The following is a 20,793-nucleotide window of genomic DNA, read 5'->3' on the forward strand; positions in this document are numbered from 1 at the left end:
TTAAATTTTTAATTAGTTTTCGATTTTTAATTTTATTTATTTATTTATTTTTTTTAAAATTTATTCATTCATTCATTCATTCATTCATTCATTTATTTATTTATTTATTTATTTATTTATATATTTATTTATTTATTCATTCATTCTTTCATTTATTTATTTATTTATTATTTATTCCTTCATTCATTCATTCATTCATTCATTCATTCATTCATTCATTCATTCATTCATTCATTCATTCATTCATTCATTCATTCATTCATTTATTATTGCGAATAATTGAGTTAGAGATACGGAATTGGTCTATGCTGTTTGGCGTTATTTGTTTTTCCAAGTAAAAAAAAACTTTAAAAAATCGAAAATGAATACTCATTTCTCATCCATACAGCCGCTTGAAATCACTATGGTACGATTTGAACTGCGATTTGAACGTTTTTGACCAAGTGCGCCATCAACGACATATATACGAAATTAATCTCGCCAGAAACAAAATCCCGCGAGAAATACTAGTTGTACAGATTGGGCATGCGCGCAGTAGACATATTTTGGTTTTCAAACCAAGGAATGAGTTGTTGAGAGGAGACCTAAACTGAGCGACGGGAAAGATGAGGGCAATACCAACTTGGGTTGATAAAGTTCACGATAGAGATAAAATAGAGCAATGGTGAGTATATTATTCGTCAAATGTCATCGACGCTGGCCGAAATGACACTAATGTAAGTTTCGTTGTCATGTCAGCGAAGGACGCCGGCGTCTGCAGTGTGACAGTACATATCAGTACAGAGTGTAGTGTCGAGTTGCTGGATGAATTTGATGAATTTTCGTATTTCTCAAATTATGTAGATGTTATTAATCATAGAATTGGAATCCACGCTGCACTTAAAATACATCGTATGCAGTGAGACTGTTTTGTTCAATTGTGTTGTTATAATATTGGAGATAGACCAGGCTGAACTTAATGGAGTCATGCAATCATCAAAACACTTCGCGGTCTGCCCTGCGCCGTTGATATGGTGCACGTCCAACTCGGCCCATTTCCAACTCGGCCCACCAACTCGGCCCACCATCTGCCAACTCGGCCCACTCTCTGCCAACTCGGCCCACTCTCTGCCAACTTGACTATAGATATTTAGTCCTTCAGTAAATTCATGCGATCTACATTGTATATGTACTAGTATGTCAATCCATAGTGTCTTTACAAGTTCAGTAGTAGTATACCGATGTCGGTGCTTGGAGCAAAGGATTTTCTCTCTGATTATATGAATATTACTAGTATTTGATACTAGTATTATCACGTCATCGACTCAAGACCTTGGCTTTAAATGACACAAACATTTTCGTCTGATTTGATTTGATTTTATTTGGCAAAAAATATTCACGAAACAAAAAAAACAAAAACGGAAATAACACTACAGCTTTCACAAACAAACAAATACAGCATGGAATACCTTTGCCGAGGATAACACAAAAAAGTTTTAACAACTTATTTCCATTGTGGTCCTCCAACATGAAACATTACATAGCATAAAAAACGACGGAAAAAAACAGTACATAGCAGACAGAATATACTTAAAAAAACTGACTGACCCGGCTACTACATATGGAGCGAGGCCAGCCTACAGTAAATAAACGAACTCACTTTCTTCCAATTCATACAATTTCTCGTACATAAAAGCTTTAACACTTTCCTTAAACAGTTGCAAAGAGCTGACATTACGAATACACGAAGGTAGACTGTTCCAGATTTTTGCGCCAGATAAACGGAATGAATGTTGACTCTGAGTATTGAAGGTTGGAATATAAATATAATAGAGGAAGAACTAGATCTGGTGTTGTATGAATGCCTACTACTGGTTAGGCTGAAATGATCGGAAAGATAACTGGGTGCATTACCGTTCAGCACTTTATAAACATGATTTAGCTTTAGCTGTTCAACTCGTTGTTCAATAGGAAGCCATCCCAGTTGTTTGAAGTGTGTGTAGGATATATGAGTTCTTGGATGCAAGTTTAACACAAATCTGATCAGTTTGTTTTGAGAGATTTGTAGTTTAGATTTTGTACGTCGGGTTAGGCTTTTATGACGCGCGTGGGCCGAGTTGGCATGTAAATGGGCCGAGTTGGCATGTGAATGGGCCGAGTTGGCATGTGAATGGGCCGAGTTGGCAATCACGTGGGCCGAGTTGGCGATGGGACGAGTTGGCAATGGGCCGAGTTGGTCCTACTCAGTTGATATGTAACCATTCTCTGTAAATACTTACTCGTTGCGGCACTGACTCTGTTTATGTAGTCCATGCATCTTTGTAAGTGTCTCTCTGTCGTTTTTTCACCTTCTAGTAATTTGTAAATATAAAGCATCTGACACCCCCCCCTCTCCCCTCCCCACCATCATGGGACCCCTGTAAGAATGAATCAACATGTTACGAATTTGGTTGTAGCCTGTAGGTGTCTAACTGAAATCCTAATTCAGTCATTTAGTATGGTGGAGTCTTGCCAGTATGAATATAATTTGTGTCATCCCCCCCCCGATTAATTTCCATTACATTTATCAAACTTTTATTGAGAAGATGAGAGGAATAATGGCAGTTAATAGTTATTGAGAGCAATGGGAGGTATATGATGGTAGAAAGGGAGTCTTGCCCTTTAACTACATACATGTTCCATACATAAATTCAGACTCAGAATTTGTAGGTATTTTCTTTCCATATATATATTACATGCTTTTGAGACTATATCAAATTATCATTATCTGACTTGTATTGTTATCCTTGGTATTTCATTCTCATATTGTGGTTCTTCGATTTTTTTCCCTCAGTATTTATGACCTTGCTTTCAAGCCAGATGGATCACAACTGATAGTAGCTGCAGGAAATAGAGTTTTGGTATGTTATGTTATTACATTGGTGTTTGCTCTATTTTGACAACGACAATTCTCATAGAACCTTGCTATTGTTGGATACTGGTATCTGCAGTTTACAGTATTGGCTGGACTGACAGATCAGCCGTTGTTGGCACAGTCTAATCTCCCTCTAGGGGAGACTGATAAGCCCAGACCAATGATGTCATTACAGTCTTAAATATTGGCTTATTAATTACAAAAAAGAAGAGTTGCACGTAATTGCAAGTGTTATCAATCCAATAAGTCTAAAGGGCTGCTTCTTCAAGTGTCAAACACACAACAAAGCATCTTCAGGAAAGCCAATGCTGACTTGGTGTTTTAAAACCAACAGCAAATTTTACTAACATTTACCACTGTGTAACAGTCTTAGATTAAGAAAATGATGCTATATTACTAGTGAAATGGATTGATTCGCAGACAAACATATAAAATAAGATTACAAACAAACAAACAAAAAATACAGCATGTCAGTAAGCCAATACATTGTATTACACCACCAGTACTGCTGTGGTGGTATTAAGCTGTCCTTTCCAGAGTAAAATCACTTTGAAATTGATATTTCTTTCCTTCTACTCCAGGTTTATGATACAAATGATGGGACATTGATTCAGCCATTAAAAGGACATAAAGATACAGTATACTGTGTAGCCTATGCTAAGGATGGCAAACGATTTGCATCAGGATCAGCTGATAAGAGTGTTATTATCTGGACAGCAAAGTTAGAAGGAATTCTAAAATATACGTGAGTGGTTATTTCATGATGTAAATGTTTGCAATTATCACTAGATTGTACCAAAAGTGTAATATATCTGCTAAAATGGTGACGCAATATTCCATAGATATGTACACAGCAGTGGCAAGCTGTTAACCTTGGCATTTGCATTGCAGATGTAGACAATTTTTGAGAAACCACACTTGCATCCAGACTTAAGAAACTCAATATGGTTCTTTGCTACCAATCAGGAATAACCACTGAAGCAACTGTGGTTTCTTTGTTTGTGTACTCCTAAAATTTGTCCATATCTACAGAGCAAACACCGTGGTAACCTTGTCAGTGCTGTACATAGAGAGCATCAATGTGATTTGATTTATTCACAGACTACACCCATGCACATTGTACATTTGTACTGTAGATTCTAAGGTATACATGTGTCATTGTCACTAACTTGTAAAGTTGTTGAACTGTGCGAACTATACAAATTTACTGGTATCATATGATTTGAAGATTCCAAATGGTGTGTGCTTTTATTTTGTTGTGTACATCACACTGATGAAAAATTAGGTTTTCTTATGAGTTATCACATGTAATGGAGTCACATTTTGATATATCACAAGACATCAGTGACATGTCAAATTGGCTTAGACTTCCGAGAGCAGTGTGTAGACTCCAGAGGCACACTGCTCCAAAAATCAAGTGGCATCTTCATAAAACGTAGACTGTTAGGTATGTCGTATTGCTATACCGTCATCAGCCTGGTGTAAGGAGTTGACCTGTGTGTGTGTGTGTGTGTGTGTCTGAGGGTGCCCCATTACGGCTTTCCTTACAGACTACACAAAATGTAGGCTAACAGATTTGTCATTGTTGATACTACTAGTACTACTTAGATTGTAATGAGTTGTTAAAGGACTATGTACACAACAGTAAATCTTTGAGTCTATATAAAATGAAGCAAATACTGTTCTTCCAAGTAAAACTGTCTCAAATAAACTATTGTATTATGGAATTCTTGTGATCTATGAATGTTAATTTCTCTATTTCCTCTATCATTGACTTTCTCTTTACAGACATAATGATGCTATACAGTGTTTGTCCTACAACCCTGTAACTCATCAGTTGGCGAGTTGTGCCTGTAGTGACTTTGGTAAGTTTTCAATTCTAGTATTTACATTTATTGAAATTACATATCATCAAGTGAATAACTCAGAAGATGATGGTGGTGGTGATGATGACAGGCAGCAGCTTCATTTTATGTAGACTCAAAAGACCACACTGAGTCGGTGGCAACGACAATGACGGCGATGATCATATTTAAGTAAATATCGAGTGACATGACTTGTGAAGTAAAAACAGTGGATAACGAGACACAATGGTCATTCTGTGTGTGTGTGTCAAGATGTGATAGATGTTTCAGTCATATTTATTTTCATTCACTAAATTAGCAAAGTGTCAAATTACAATTATACAAAAATGAAAAGAAAGAAGAAACATTCACATTAGTTGTAAATTGTAGTGTAAACTAGATGTATTATTATATGGTATTGATTTGATAGGTTTATGGTCACCAGAACAGAAGTCTGTATCCAAACATAAATCAAACAGTAGAGTAACTTGTTGCAGCTGGACTAATGATGGTCAGTATATAGCACTGGGACTGTATAATGGTTGTATTAGCATCAGAGCAAAGGTAAGTCAGCCTGTGTTTCAGCAGGTAAATTGTACAGGGGTTCCCCAAACACAATTATCATGGTAGAGTGTCTGGGGAAACTATGCAACTTTTACCCCATTCCTCCTTTTTGTTACCGGTGTTCCCCTACCTTAGCAAAAATACTATAAGTAGAATTCATTCTATGAATAAAATAAATAAAGTTCTACACTAGATGAAGGTGTAAAAGTTATTGATGGTATAAAACAGCCCCCTAAATAGTCTCCAATCTGGACTCGATATTATTCTTGTTTTATGAAGGACTAGGAGACTGACTTGTAAACTCCATTTTCTCAATTTACACTGATTGACAGTATTTCTACCTAAGAATAGAATAGGATTTGTTGCCTGAATAGAATACTTGACATCCCTTGGTAGAATTAGCCATCTGAATACAAAATTGATCATCTCTTTGAAGAGGAATACAAATGAATCTGATCTGTTATATTGTTATATACTTTTGGCATGTTTTTTTTTAAATGTTTGGAAGTTAGCTGTAATGTAGTAATGGAATATTAATCTCATTGGGGTATAAGGATGTAATGGTGAGGGAAGAACTGGTGATCATGATCACGAGTGGAATGGATGGAACAGGTGTCAACAAAGCTGTTTGATGTTATATAGTGACTGTCCCTTGTATGATGTCATATACATGTAGTGACTGTCTATTTTCTGATGTCATATAGTGACTGTCTGTTGTTTGATGTCATATAGTGACTGTCTGTTGTCTGATGTCAAATAGTGACTGTCTGTTGTTTGATGTCATATAGTGAGTGTCTGTTGTCTACTTTCAGGCTGGTGAAGAAAAAGTCAAGATAGAACGACCAGGAGGAGCACTATCTCCAATATGGTCCATTCAGTGGAATCCATCCAAGTAAATATACACATACACTGTTAAATCACCTTGTAAAGTGTGTAGATCACACCGGGACAGACAATCTTATAGGACCATAGTAATCATAATTTTCTTTCTCCTGAGCACGTCTCTGATAACAGAAAACATTGTAATGGGGGAGGGGGGGGGGAATTGAAATTAATACAGCTCATATGACCATACAAATAACAATGTAGTGGATGAGAGTGTACCTTAGTATATTATAATTGTGATGCTGTAATTTGGAATAGTTTACCACTTGCCATAAGATACAGTTCTGTTTGCGAGACCTTTCTCTAATCTCTCATCTCAAACCACTATTGACCTTTCTACAAAACCCCAGAACGTTACTTTATACTTGATTTTGGGTGTTCTACAAATCTTAAAATTGATTAGTTTCAGGTTGAATTATCAAGACTTTACAATGTACATAAGATGTTTAATGAAAATCCTGTTTCTATTTGTTCTTTAGGGATGAAGCGTATGACACACTGGCTGTTTGTGACTGGGGACAGAAGTTATCGTTTTATCAACTAAGTGGCAAACAGGTAAAGTACAATGCAATAATTTGATACTAGCTGTTTCTTCATGTGAATGAAGAAAAATATTCGAGAACAATACAATTACATCTATGCCAGCTTAATTTATGAACTTAGCTTATGTGTGGTATAATACATATTTGATTCATAACTTATTTGTATTTCACTATGTTACATGTATCATTGTTGGTGTACAATCATGAAGGATATATCTATAGTGCTAAGCATTTTGTTCACATCACACAAAGTAGTTTGTTTGACCCCCCCCCCCCCCCCAAATCCCAATACTTATATAACTGTTTATAAGAAACATTTATGATTCATCCAAGATTGAACTTAACATGTTGACATTTGTGTTTTTTTGTCTGCAGATTGGTAAAGATCGTCACTTGGGTTATGATCCTTGCAGTATAAGTTTCTTCAGTAAGGGTGAATATGTAACTATAGCTGGATCTAACAAACAAGCTATGTTACATACTAAAGATGGTGTACAGTTAGGTGTGATTGGTGAACAAGCTTCCTGGGTGTGGTGCTGTAAAGTTAGACCAGACCAGAATTATGTGGTATGTAGTGTTTGTGGTCTCCTTCTTTCTATTACTGGTTATATAGGAATCATTATGTGCTTTGTGTTGTATACTTACATGTGTTTATGTTTGTGTTTTTTTTTATATGAAATTTGATAATGTATATAGACAGAAATGTTATAATATGGTTTATTTAGATATTATTCCCCTATATTTTTCTTTGTTCAGCCAAGAAAAATACTGGGGGCTTTGTCACTAAGAGTCGCTAGACGAGTAATGACATCCCTTATTTTCTGGCTGAATGAAGAAAAATATTGGAGAATGATATAATTATACCAGCACCGATAATATCAAAGAAAAATCGAGGAAAGTAATGACAATTTTGAACTTTTTGACTCATATTTCGAACACAGCAGAACCAGTGATGTAGACACGCGTTATCGTGACATAGGTGTACATTGACGTGACGTAGAACGACCAGAGACTAAGTATATATTCCATTTATTTTGTTCAACTTGGCTCATGCAATATAATGACTGTTATTACATGATATGACATTCAATAATTTATCCCTGTCACATGTGCATTATGTTTATCGACAGGTCATTGGTTGTCACAATGGAAAGATTGCATATTATCAAATAACATGTATATTGTGTTTATATTGACAGGCTGTCGGTTGTCAGGATGGAACCATTGCATATTATCAACTGATCTTTAGTACGGTCCATGGACTTTACAAGGATAGGTACGCCTACAGAGAGAACATGACAGATGTCATCATACAACACTTGATCACAGATCAAAAAGTTCGGATAAAGTGTCGCGATTTAGTCAAGAAGATTGCAATATATAAACACAGACTTGCTGTAAGTAGAGAACTGTTGTCATTTGTATAATTCCCTTGTAAATGAGGTAGTTTTATTAGAATTAATGTTTCTGGACTGGGGAATTATTATAAACATGAAAAGTTGCTACACACAGAGTCAGAAAAATTGTTGACATTAATCCAAATTTTCATCAACAAATAAATTTGTTGGTATCATCAGGCGTGTCCTATAGTGGACTGACATACCTCACTAGATGGTGAACATTAAGTTCCTGAAAGAGAAACAACTGTATTGACAAATGGTATAGGAAGCCATTTATATACATTAGAGATGTTCAAACCTCAATCACAACATGGGTATGAAGATCCCAGCTGTGTTATTGAAACTTGTTTCACGAGTCTTTGATGAGACATATGATGACAGCACATTGTAGTACACGTCACCCATGAAGATGCTGATGTTATGTTAGTTAATTTTGGGATTCATTCTGATGGCAGGACAGGAGACATAACTTGTGATTTTAAAACACTTAAATGTTTCCTCTGCTTGTGTTTATATTTCTAGGTACAACTGCCTGATAAAATAGTTGTATATGAATTGTACAGTGACGACTCTGCAGATATGCACTACCGTGTCAAAGAAAAAATCACTAAGAAGTTTGAGTGTAATCTATTGGTAGTGTGTGCTTCACATATAGTCCTCTGTCAGGTAGGCATGTATATTCAGTCTTTACAAACAATACAGTCATTCGTTGTATTGAAGCACACCCTGTGATTTTTAGGAAAAAACAAAATGAATGTATAATTCAAGCAATCATACAACATTACCAGTACTTTCTTGTGAGAGTTTAAAACTACTCTTAACTCTTTGTTAATTTCCCAATTTTTGCCACTAAAATATACAAACAAATGTTGGTTGTCAGTGGCCGAGTGGTTAAACTACTTGCCTCTTACCACTGCAGTCAGGGTTCAACCCATGCAGGGTTTGATTAAATTTACCACAGTGTAAGTAAGAAGAGTGTCGTTCAGTTTGACTCTAGCGAACAACGCAGGTTTTACTCATTTATTCCGGTTTTCTCCTGCATTAACACTGAACCCATGAGGGATGGCCCTCACTGGACTTCTGTTTTTATACACTTAAAGGACTATCCAGTATAAATAAAAGATTATTTATGCTTTTGGAACATACATATAATCTGTTCAATTCCAAGGGTGACTCACACTGCATTGCAATTTACATAGTGATTACAATTCTGTACATGTGTATGTAATGCATCACCTGATCTTGAAGGTTTCACTAGCACACACATAGAGGAACCTTTCTTCATAAACATTGTACTTCAATAAGTACTTGTACCTACAAATAAACTCCTCTGATGTTGTGTTTTTGTTTGTATATGTATGGTACAGGAGAAGAGATTGATATGCCTGTCATTCAATGGTGTCAAAGAGAAAGAGTGGGTGATGGAGTCTCTGATTAGATACATCAAAGTGACAGGTGGACCTAGTGGTAGAGAAGGTTTACTGGTGGGTTTGAAGAATGGACAGGTAAGGCTTCCCTGTATTCAGAATTTGATCTACATGTATGCTCTTGTGAGTACATAAAGTGTTGTAGACTTCAGTTGTACCATCCATAGCATTGTTTATGTTGAGTTTACGTTTGACAATGCAAGAAATCAGTAATCATATACCATGAATTTGTGGCAATGTTCAGGGAATGCTTCTATTTGTGAAGGTTCCACCAGCCCTAAAATATACAATAACTGTACTGCTACTACTACTAGCTACAATTCTGACATGGCAAATCATATTGCTAATGAAAATTCACAGGATAGAGCCAAGCCCATGTAGATACATTACAGTCTTAAATTATCATGATGATTTGTTCACAGAATGTATAACATACCATTTATTTCTGTTCCATTTACAGATATTAAAGATATTTATAGATAATCCCTTCCCCATAGCTTTGTTAAAACAGCAGACTTCAGTACGATGTCTGGACCTCAGTTCAAGCCGTACAAAGTTAGCAGTGGTTGATGAGCACAACACGTGTCTGGTGTATGATGTCAACACTAAGGAACTCTTGTATCAGGTATGTATGTGTAGCAGTTGAATAATCCAATGTGGCCCCAATGTTGAGTACACCATATATTTCAGTTACTCACTCTGCAGACATTTTTGACAAAAGTGTCAGAAGAGGGCACCCCACATGACAAAAAAGGAAGGCTAAATCACATAGCAGTACATGAAGTAATCTACTATGTGACCAAAATAATTCTGTGTTCCTAGAAGTTATGTGATCAAAACAAAGTTAGGAGACTACTTTGACTGACTGAAAATGCAACCGACTTTTGCCATGAACACTAGGAAATGGTGAATTTTTTTCAATACAGGCTATAGTATTAGTACTCAACTATCATGGCCATCCCTTCTGAGCAAAGGCTGCTCCTGAACAGCACTCCTAGTGGCCAACTCTTACAATCTTTTGTCTTTCTGATAACTGGACTATAGTATATTTGAAATCATAACAGGGAGATGTAGGGATGTGGGGGAGGGTGCCATGACTTTGGATCAACAAACAAATGATTTATTTTGATACAAAGGGATTGTAACATCATGTGACGTGTCCTTATATGACTATCGTCTCTGTGTCTGTAATGATATACATGTGTTACATATAGTGGGATAACACAGGATTCTTAGTAAGAACTCCATTTGATCCAGGCTGTGGCATACATTTGTACATAGATGGTTCTTAATTATATCCCTACATGATCCTAACAGACCATACTCATACATATGATGTTTATCTTTGCAGGAACCCAATTCCAACAGTGTTGCATGGAATACACAACAGGAAGACATGCTGTGTTTCTCTGGTAACGGATTACTAAACATCAAAGCCAGCAACTTTCCAGTACACCAGCAGAAATTACAAGGTTTTGTTGTGGGATTCAGTGGCTCTAAGATATTCTGTCTACACATCTATGCTATGACTGCAGTGGAAGTACCACAGTCTGCTCCCATGTATCAGTACCTAGAAAAGAAAGCATTCAAGTGAGTTTGTTGGTAGTGTTATGATCAGACATACATGTAGTAGTAGTAGTAGTAGCAGCAGCAGCAGCAGCAGCAGCAGCAGCAGTAGTAGTAGCAGCAGCAGTAGCAGCAGTAGCAGCAGTAGCAGCAGTAGCTACACATTATCACATATCAACTTGAACATTACACATCATACGAAGAATATGTAAAATGTAGCACAAAAACTCCACTAAAATGTTTTACAGAAAACATGTGAAATGTAAAGCAGAACATGCACAGAAAACATGTCAAACAGCACAGTTTCCCCTCAGAAAATAAACTGAAATGTAAGACAGTGAATGTCTTGTATTTGGTGGTAAAATCATAATTACATGTAGGTACGTGCATATGTACATGCATTGTTGCAGATAGATAAACTTTCGTAATAACTTTATACAGGATTAGTAAAAAAAATAAATCGATATTAACATGTCTTGTTAAGCTATTAAAGATGGTATAATCTACAAAGAGACCACTATGAGATATATTGTGTGTAGCCATGATCAGTCAACGGGGTATATTGCATCATGTTCTAATCATCATAAATGTGTGGAATTGTTTTCAGGGATGCATACAAAGTGGCCTGTCTAGGAGTAACGGAGAATGACTGGAAATCACTAGCTCATGACGCCATTGAGGGTCAAGACTATGACACTGCTAAGAAAGCATTCATCAGAATACGAGACCTTAGATACCTAGAACTTATCCATGGAATTGAGGTATGCCATTATATGAGAGATTGCCCCTTGAACTTGCCAGAATTTATCTATGGAATTGTCGTATGTCATGATATGAAAAATTGCCTCATGAACTTAACTAGAACTAATCCATGGAATTGAGGTGTGTAAATGTGATCATCATCACTGCTGAGAGATTTTTCCTAACAAGTGATGCAGATACTGTGGATTTGGTAGTGCATAGAACAGTAGCGTGTAATGAAAATCTTTACTCGCAGAGTCAAAAAAATTTCTTGGAAGTGAATCCACTTTTTGACTCTGAACATTCATTCCACCATAGTAGCATGTACAATGTAAGTTTTGTATCTTTTGTTTAATTGTGTCATTGTGTTACTGCCTACAGGAAAGACGTCGCCGTGGGGAATACAATGACTTACTGTACTTAGCTGATATCTTTGCCTACCAAGGAAGATTCACAGATGCTGCCAAGTTGTACAAAAAAGCTGGTCATGAACAGAAGGCTATGAATATGTACACTGACTTGAGAATGTTTGATTTGGCCAAGGTAAGAATGATTACTATGACAGAACCCAATGACTCATGGGTGCTGGCGTGGCGTACTCTCTCAGGGTATTTGCACAAGTGCTTTTTCAGCAGTGTTCTCTATGGCCACAATTTCACAAGTGTGAATACCAATAGCAAGTGTACACACAAAGGTAAATAATCACTGGTACAAATGTACTAATGTCATGTATTAATCTCAATACTTTGATCCACTTATCTTTGTTTTCTCTCTCTCTACTGTTTTTCTGTAGGACTTCATCGGTGCTGGTGATCCATCAGACAAGAAAATGTTGATGACCAAGCAAGCTGATTGGGCACGTAACATTAATGAACCTCGTGCCGCAGCAGAGATGTACTTAACAGCTGGTGAACATCTCAAAGCTATCGAAATCATTGGTGACCATGGCTGGTCTGATATGTAAGTACACGGTGTACCACGAAACCCTTGATAGGAAGAATGTATGTGATCATACAAATGTGACTTATTTTGGGAAAGACAAAAGATTGCATAGTTTGGCTACTAGCAGCGCTGTTCAAAGTGACACCCATTGATAGTTGAGTAATATAGCCTGCCATGAAAAAATATATCTGTTTAATATCTCGGGACATGCTTAATAAGTTTGCAGATAAAGCATGCTACATGGTTAGGCACTGCTTACAAAGAAAACCTCAAAACTGACTTTGATGAATAAAGTAATCAGTGCTCTCAGGGTGGTTTAGTAGGTAAAATCTACTTGAGTTCCCCTCTCATTTCACCCAGGTTCCCCACTAATGTTATAGTGCAATATGTAAGAAACTATGCAAATTTCACCTGATTTACTCATACTGTTATCAGGGTTCTCAACCTTTGAAAAACATAGATGAATATTGAAGCAATGGAAGCTACAATTATGTGGACTTTGTGGAGGGCTGGAATAGTAATAAATATGATAGATTCAGGTTTTCACATCACTAAATTATGATGATATATTATTATAACTATTAGGTTGATTGATGTGGCAAGAAAGCTGGATAAAGCAGAACGTGAACCACTAGCCCAGTGTGCCTTTTACTTGAAGAGGTTAGAACAGTATGCATATGCTGCAGAAGTGTACACTAAAATGGGTGATGTACAAGCCTTGGTTCAGTTACATGTAGAAGCTAGACATTGGGATGAAGCTTTTGCATTGGTAGAAAAACATCCAGGATTCAAGGTAGGTTCAGTCTGACCACAGCCCATAATACACAAGTACAGTGATCAGTGTGCCTTCTAATGATAGCCAAATGTTGTTGAATCAAAATGAGAAAAAGTGGGATTTCTTGTGAGTCACCACATAGTAAGAGATAGGGTAACACTAAATTTTGGTGCGTCACTAGAAACTGTGCGTCAGTGACACGTCAAAGTGGCTTAGAGGGCACACTGACAGTGATTCCTCTCTGTACCACACTCATTTATAGCATTCATATCAAGTGTGAAAATAATAAGTGTTTCAGTCACTTGCCAAGGTGCCTCCTGAATACATGTACTTTAATCCTACCCTTTTCCCCCCATACAGAGTCATATTGATTTTCATTTTTCTATTGTATCTATCTTAGAATGATGTCTTTGTACCATATGCCCAGTGGTTAGCAGAAAATGATAGATTTGAGGAGGCCCAGAAAGGTAAGTTTCACTTTAAAAAAAAAAAATTGAATTGAACCTTCTTGTAAGGAATAATACACCTTGATTGATGGCCAATTTGTTTGAAATCAAAATAATGTGAATCACCCAAAGGTGTGCTACATGAAACCTTGTTCCCGGTCCTTTTAAATCATTACAGAAATTTAGTGTTCACCATCTTATTTTCAAGGAAATTGTTAATATAGTATTTTCCTATAGAGAGTTAACATTTGGCTGCCATTTTGAAGTATATTATATAATATGTATAGATTTATATATATAATTGTATTCTCTATTCAAAATTACTGCATGGTGACCCTTCCTTTTTTTTCTTTTGATTCTACATATAACTGAGATTGGGTTGAAGTAACAGCAATAGTTTAAGACTTACAAGTGAAAGGATAATGATAACTTGCATGTATGAGATAGTGTACTACTGTATAATATGAGAGAATCCCATGATGTGTGAGTGCAACTGTGGTGTACTCTTGGTATTTGCACAAGTGCTTGCAAAGTTGTCTGTAGCTGTAGGTAGTTTTTCAAGCATAGTGAGGGAAGGTACAGTAGAAAACATGGCAAACATTAGTGAAAATACCTCCAAGTACCCAGACTGGCACGTACATACCTATGCAGTTGTGTTTATATTACACATGTTATCAACGAGCAACCAGTTCTACCAAAAGTACTACTATACATTTTGATTGATTATTTGTACATTGAATGATTGTGCACTTATTTGCAAATATGCATGCAATTATGATTTTGGTATTACAGTGCAGTGCAAATACCACAAGTATGCATTGTATGTGTGTGTGTCTGTGTGTGTGTGTGTGTATGTGTGTGTGTGTGTGTGTGTGTGTGTGTGTGTGTGTGTGTGTGTGTGTGTGTGTGTGTGTGTGTGTGTGTGTGTGTGTGTGTGTGTGTGTGTGTGTGTGTGTGTGTGTGTGTGCACCGATACAAGCAATCATTGGTATATGTGTGATTATGGTGTTTCTATTGAATTGATAGCCTTCCATAAAGCCGGTCGTCAGGATGAGGCTGTCAAAGTACTGGAACAGTTGACACATAATGCTGTCTTGGAGAGTCGTTTCCACGATGCTGGTTACTATTTTTGGATGTTGTCCATGCAGTGTCTTGAGATAGCAGGAGGTAAGAAACTACCATGTCGGCTGTCTTACATTGCACCTGTTGATAAATTTGTTAATAAATGTCTATCCCATATTAACACATTTGTACGTAAACAATTTTTGATCCTCGTTAATATAAAAAAAAGTCCACAAAGTTTACTTTGTCATTGCATTCCAAAAAATCCGTTTTATTAATAAAAGAGAACAGTACATTAAAATAAATCATATGTATTAGTATTTTAATAATTAGGAATGGTTTTCCATTTACAGATAACGGTGAGAAACGAGAGGAGATGCTAGAAAAGTTTTTTGAATTTCAGAGGAAAGCAGAGGTGTACTATGTTTACCATTCCATCCAACGTTACACAGAGGAACCTTTCACCTCACATCTCCCTGAAGCGCTATTTAACATTTCACGCTACTTACTACATGCTATGATACAAGATATACCACTAGGAATAAGTAAAGTAGCTACTTTATATGCCTTGGCCAAACAAAGTCGATCGTTAGGAGCATATAAGCTAGCGAGATATGCCTTTGAGAAACTGCAGTCCTTGAAGATTCCAAGTCGACTGCAAGAGTCTATTGATCTTGGCAGTATCACCATTAGATCTAAACCATTCCATGATGCTGAGGTAAGACATTGGATTTACTCACTCGCAACAGCCTTCACAACGGTTTTCATTTCAGTGACATATTCATTCCTTTGTAGTTTTTACCGTGTTAATGTCAATATTCGATTGACAGTATCAGTCATCACAAACTAAATAAGCAGGACTATATGAATTGATGGGGAAGTCCATTTACTTATTTATGCCAAACACTGGAAGAGGGCAATTTTAATTGTATGCCCATTATACGCTGCCCCTTATAGCCAACCACAGATCTGCTGCCAAACAGCGCCCCCAGTGGCTAATTGGTATAATCTTTCTCTTTTTTTTCAGTGATTTGCCTATGGCATTTTGTTGTGGTGTTATAGATCACTGTGTATTTAAATGAATCCATAGTGTATAGGAATGTAAAGGATAATATGATATAGTCATTGTATCTGCTTTATCTTAGTAAGTGATTTTGTGGTGCATATAGCCTAGCAGAGTCTCTAGATCTAAGTCAAATTTAATGTGCCACTGATGCACCACAATTTCTCTAACACCAACAATTCAGTGCTTCACTATCCATTACTGTTGTTTATCATCTTGATCCACAACAAAAAACTTTGACTGACCAGGGCACACACTGATGTACTAACAGTTTTTCTACAAGCAAGACAAAAATATAAAAAAAAGTGTTTTGTATTTCTACACAACAGGATGTATTGCCTATGTGTTACCGATGTTCGACAACAAATCCACTGTTGAACAACCAAGGAAATCACTGCATCAACTGCAAACAACAATTTGTACATTCATTTTCATCATTTGGTAAGTGAAAACTAACTGGAGTCAGTTGAGATATTAACCTTTTCTAGGATGACACCCTATGTTTTAGGGTGTAATTACATAAACTTACAAGAAATTAAGTCCTTAAAGAGTTTAACCTGTAACTGTTGACCTGTAGAAGAAGGCAAAAATGGAATGGCAGAAGAGATTCAAAGAAGTAGTGCAGCTGAGAAAAAATATATAATTGTGTGTGTGTGTGTGTGTGTGTGTGTGTGTGTGTGTGTGTGTGTGTGTGTGTGTGTGTGTGTGTGTGTGTGTGTGTGTGTGTAAAGTATATAAACACTTGTCTCCCAAGTAGTCGAGTGAAGGCCATCCCTCATGGGCTCAGTGTTAACGGAGGAGGAAACCAGAGTAAAACCTGCATTGTTCGGTAGAGTCAAACTGAATGACGCTCTTACTTACAGCGTGGTAAATTTAATCAAACTTTCAATGGGGTTCGACCCCGACCGCAGCAGTAAGAGGCAAGTGGTTTAACCACTTGGACACCGACAACCCTCACGAAACACTTAGCTGTGACTCACTTGTTAATTTTTTTTTTATCTGTATACTCACAGAGGTGTTACCACTAGTGGAGTTTGTATTAGATGAGGGTATTAGTGATGATGAAGCCCAGCAGCTGTTGGACCAAGACGCACCGAATTCCAAACGAGGAGACAAATGGAAAGAGAGCAGTATGGGAGGTGTGCAAGCCATGAGACTCGACGATGGAATGATGCAGGAACAAGATGAAGATCCATTTACATCTAGAATGATGAGTTTTGAGGTAAGGTCATAGGTCAAAGGTCAGGGTGTGTGACCCAAGAAGAAAATGTGAAGTGCAGTTGATATAAAATATTGTAAGATTAAATATTTTATTGAAAATTATTGAAATCTATGATAAAGAAAGCATGCCATTATGTTCAAACTAAGGTGAAAAACAAACTGGGTATGCAATATTTTTTAAGCGAACTCTTATATGTTGTTTTGATTTTTATCCTAACAGCAAGGTGGAAATGACTTCCAGCCAGTAGTTGTCAATCGATCAGTTTTGCAATCTTTGGACAGAAGTCATGTTATTGTCAAGAAATGGCCACCACCACTACGACACCAATATTACAAATCAGTCATGCCAGATGTATCTATCACACTCTGTCCATCCTGTAACCAGGTTAGTATCCATAACAACACCCTCATATTGTAATCATATAATTATCCATAGCAACACCCTCATCCTGTAATCAGCTTAGTATCCATAGCAACACTCCAGTCAAGCAATCAGGTCAGTATCCATAGGAATATCCTCATCAAAGACCGAACCCATAGCACCGGTGAAGTAATGGTGTACATGTATATTGCAAATTTAACATATTGAATAGTTATGTAAATAAACACTTTAAAAATATGCACATATATACCCAGCAAAGCAACCATGTCCACAGCAACAGCTAGAAAACAGTGGCCCTTATCACATGTCAGATAATAGTACTGAGGTCCCATCAAGCATTGAGATATACTAGTAAACACAAGTGTGCATAGCAACCATAGAGACTACCATAGTAATAACCAAGCAACGTACGAAGACAGAATGATGTCCTACCAATCAAACTCTGAAAAGTTAAATCTTTCAATGTTTATACTGTACCAGTTTTGCTACAATGCCATTGCCATTATGTTCATCATGTCATTTACAGACTACTCACTGAAGGCAAATTTGTTGGTGTTTTTTTTCTGTTTTCAGATGTTCCACACTGATGACTATGAGCTGCTTGTTTTACAGAAAAACCATTGTCCATTCTGTAGGAAATCCACAGAGGATTAACAACCCAAATTTAGACTTTCACAACAAAAAATGGAGTTTGCTTGCTTAGAAACGATACAATTCACACTTGAGAACACTTGTTGTATGTAGGAAATGTTTTCTACCCAGATTTGTATCAGTGGAAATGCAAATCATAGTAAAGTTGATAATGACCATGAAATTCAAAGTCATCCACAGTACCATGGTTATGGAAGGACAAATGTATATATGCCATTCTTACACCAGGGTTCATATGTTCATCATGGAAAAGTCCTGGAATTTCAAATTTCAACTCCTGGAAAAGTGATTGGCGGAATAATCAGTGTTAATATCATAAAGTTTAGATTAGATAGTAGAAAAATATGTATGAAAAAGCAGATGTGTTGACAAATAAAATGCATTTCACTCCTGGAATTGACCGAAGTTTATCTGAATATTCCTGGAAAAATGATGAGAATCTCCGGGAATTTTATTTGAATTTCAGTGTATGAACCCTGTACACAGTTTTTAAAGATTGACCAAACTACTTACTTTATCAATTTAGAAAAAAATACATATTGTAAATCAAGATGATATAAATGTTTGATATTTTGAAAAAGGTAAATGTATTTGCTATAAGAATGTCATGTAAATTTATATTGTTTGTATGTACAAAAGCTTATAGCAATGGTAAATAAAAGGGTTGGTTCAGAAAATTAAAAAAAAAAAAAAAACCACACACACACACACACACACAAACCCCCACCCCGTCCAACCCCCTTCTTTTCTCGCCCATTTCTTCAATGCAGTGTGTAAGCTGTATTCATGCCTTGTTCTGTACATATGTAAAGACGAATACTTTAATATGTTGTTGTTTGAAGACTTTTGTTGAACTGTAATGAAATGATTAAAAATACTTCTTTTTCAGAAACACATGTTGTGAGTTGTTTTTCATTTAAACCGAGGCATTGTGATATCTATCGTAACTGTTGGGCATATGTGGCATGTTATCATCAATCTCTTCATTACATGTATTAAAATGTGATGAAGTTCAGAGTAGTGATTGATGAAATTTCAAACACTGTTAAGTATGCAAATTAGCATGTAATATGCATATCACAATTCAATTAACACTTCTGTGGAATTTATGTGTCCATGTATCATTTTACTCCAGGAAAATGGAGTAATGATATTTTGAGCCAAATGATCTGTTTCAGTTGAAATGGTTGTCATTGTACTGCCAATTTCATCTTAGTGTTCATTGGCTCTGTTTGGAACCACTAAGTAACTGCTCACATTGCTACATTTCAGTAGCAAAATTGAATAAATATTTTTTTTCTAGTTTCTTGCGACATTGTCTAAATGAAATGAACTAATGTGCCACCATGCACACATAAAATATTGGCACCCGTGTGTCTGCACCTAGTTGCAGTAGACAAAATGTAGCAAACAAGTGTGATCTTGGTAGCTATGTGCAGTTTCTTATTGATTTCTGGGTGGTCGCATCAAAACAGAGATCAGTGGACACTAACATGAAATGGGCTGTATGTTGTATACTGACGGAACAAAGATAAAAGTGCTAGATCTTGAATTGCACTATTATATTCAATGATTGATATACCGACATCAAAGTGAAACGCAGTTTCGGTGTTAGTTGAAATGATGGATATTTTTTATGACAAATTTAATTTTACAATGTGCCAAACTGTGGTTAAATGGTTAACCAATTACCGACATTCCGGATAGACCATGTGTGCACCTGAATATCATTTCCTGTCGACCCACGTTGCAATTCAACGATTTCCTGGCTAGGAACCGTTCAGTGAAGGGACCATATGCGTGTCGACAAAGTACCTACTGAGTGAAATGTGGCGAGTGACACGCGCATAAATTCCACATTTTGTCATGAACTCTCATACTTCAAATGAGAACGGTATAAAAAAAACGACACCACAATATTATCCTGTACACATACACAGCTGTGTTTAATCAGCTACAAATCGGAATACAACATGGTTATTATTCCCTTGCTGTTCTTTCAATAGACTAAAATGAGTTCACAACTACATCTTTAAACTCTTGAACTTAAGATCTAAAGGGAAAAAAAATCATCATGAATATGTGATACTGTTAAAAGACATCAATTACAACAAAGACTTTCACCGAATAAAATGAGATCACAATGTCGATTCTAATGGCATAGCAACGAGATTCTAATCGCATGGCAACGATATTCTAATGCGAGGATTTTAATAACATTTGCAATCAAGTAGTTTCATATTTATCATACACGTATAACATTTTTGTTTATAATACATATTTCTGGAACTCTGTTATACATACGTTATTTGGAACTGATGGAGGAATTCGGCAATGATGACATAAGTCACACATATAAAGTTTGATTTTATACAAATACTTAGGGAAT

General features: G+C 36.4%; 1 protein-coding gene across 1 annotated transcript; it reads left to right on the top strand.

Annotated features, from left to right (window-relative positions):
* The first annotated feature begins 550 nt into the window (after positions 1–550).
* On the top strand, positions 551–19,263 carry LOC144440793 (intraflagellar transport protein 122 homolog). Its single transcript, XM_078130186.1, has 24 exons — positions 551–664; positions 2,813–2,879; positions 3,475–3,638; positions 4,682–4,758; positions 5,168–5,301; positions 6,114–6,193; positions 6,666–6,741; positions 7,104–7,295; positions 7,928–8,125; positions 8,651–8,794; positions 9,496–9,633; positions 10,016–10,180; positions 10,907–11,145; positions 11,729–11,882; positions 12,244–12,405; positions 12,656–12,822; positions 13,390–13,597; positions 13,980–14,046; positions 15,052–15,192; positions 15,441–15,805; positions 16,480–16,591; positions 17,164–17,372; positions 17,592–17,756; positions 18,327–19,263. The coding sequence occupies exons 1-24, from the start codon at positions 606–608 to the stop codon at positions 18,405–18,407; spliced, it is 3,564 nt and encodes a 1,187-aa protein (XP_077986312.1). The 5' UTR covers positions 551–605; the 3' UTR covers positions 18,408–19,263.
* Positions 19,264–20,793: the final 1,530 nt, after the last annotated feature.

This window comes from Glandiceps talaboti, chromosome 1 (genome assembly GCF_964340395.1).
Source record: "Glandiceps talaboti chromosome 1, keGlaTala1.1, whole genome shotgun sequence".
NCBI lineage: Eukaryota > Metazoa > Hemichordata > Enteropneusta > Spengelidae > Glandiceps > Glandiceps talaboti.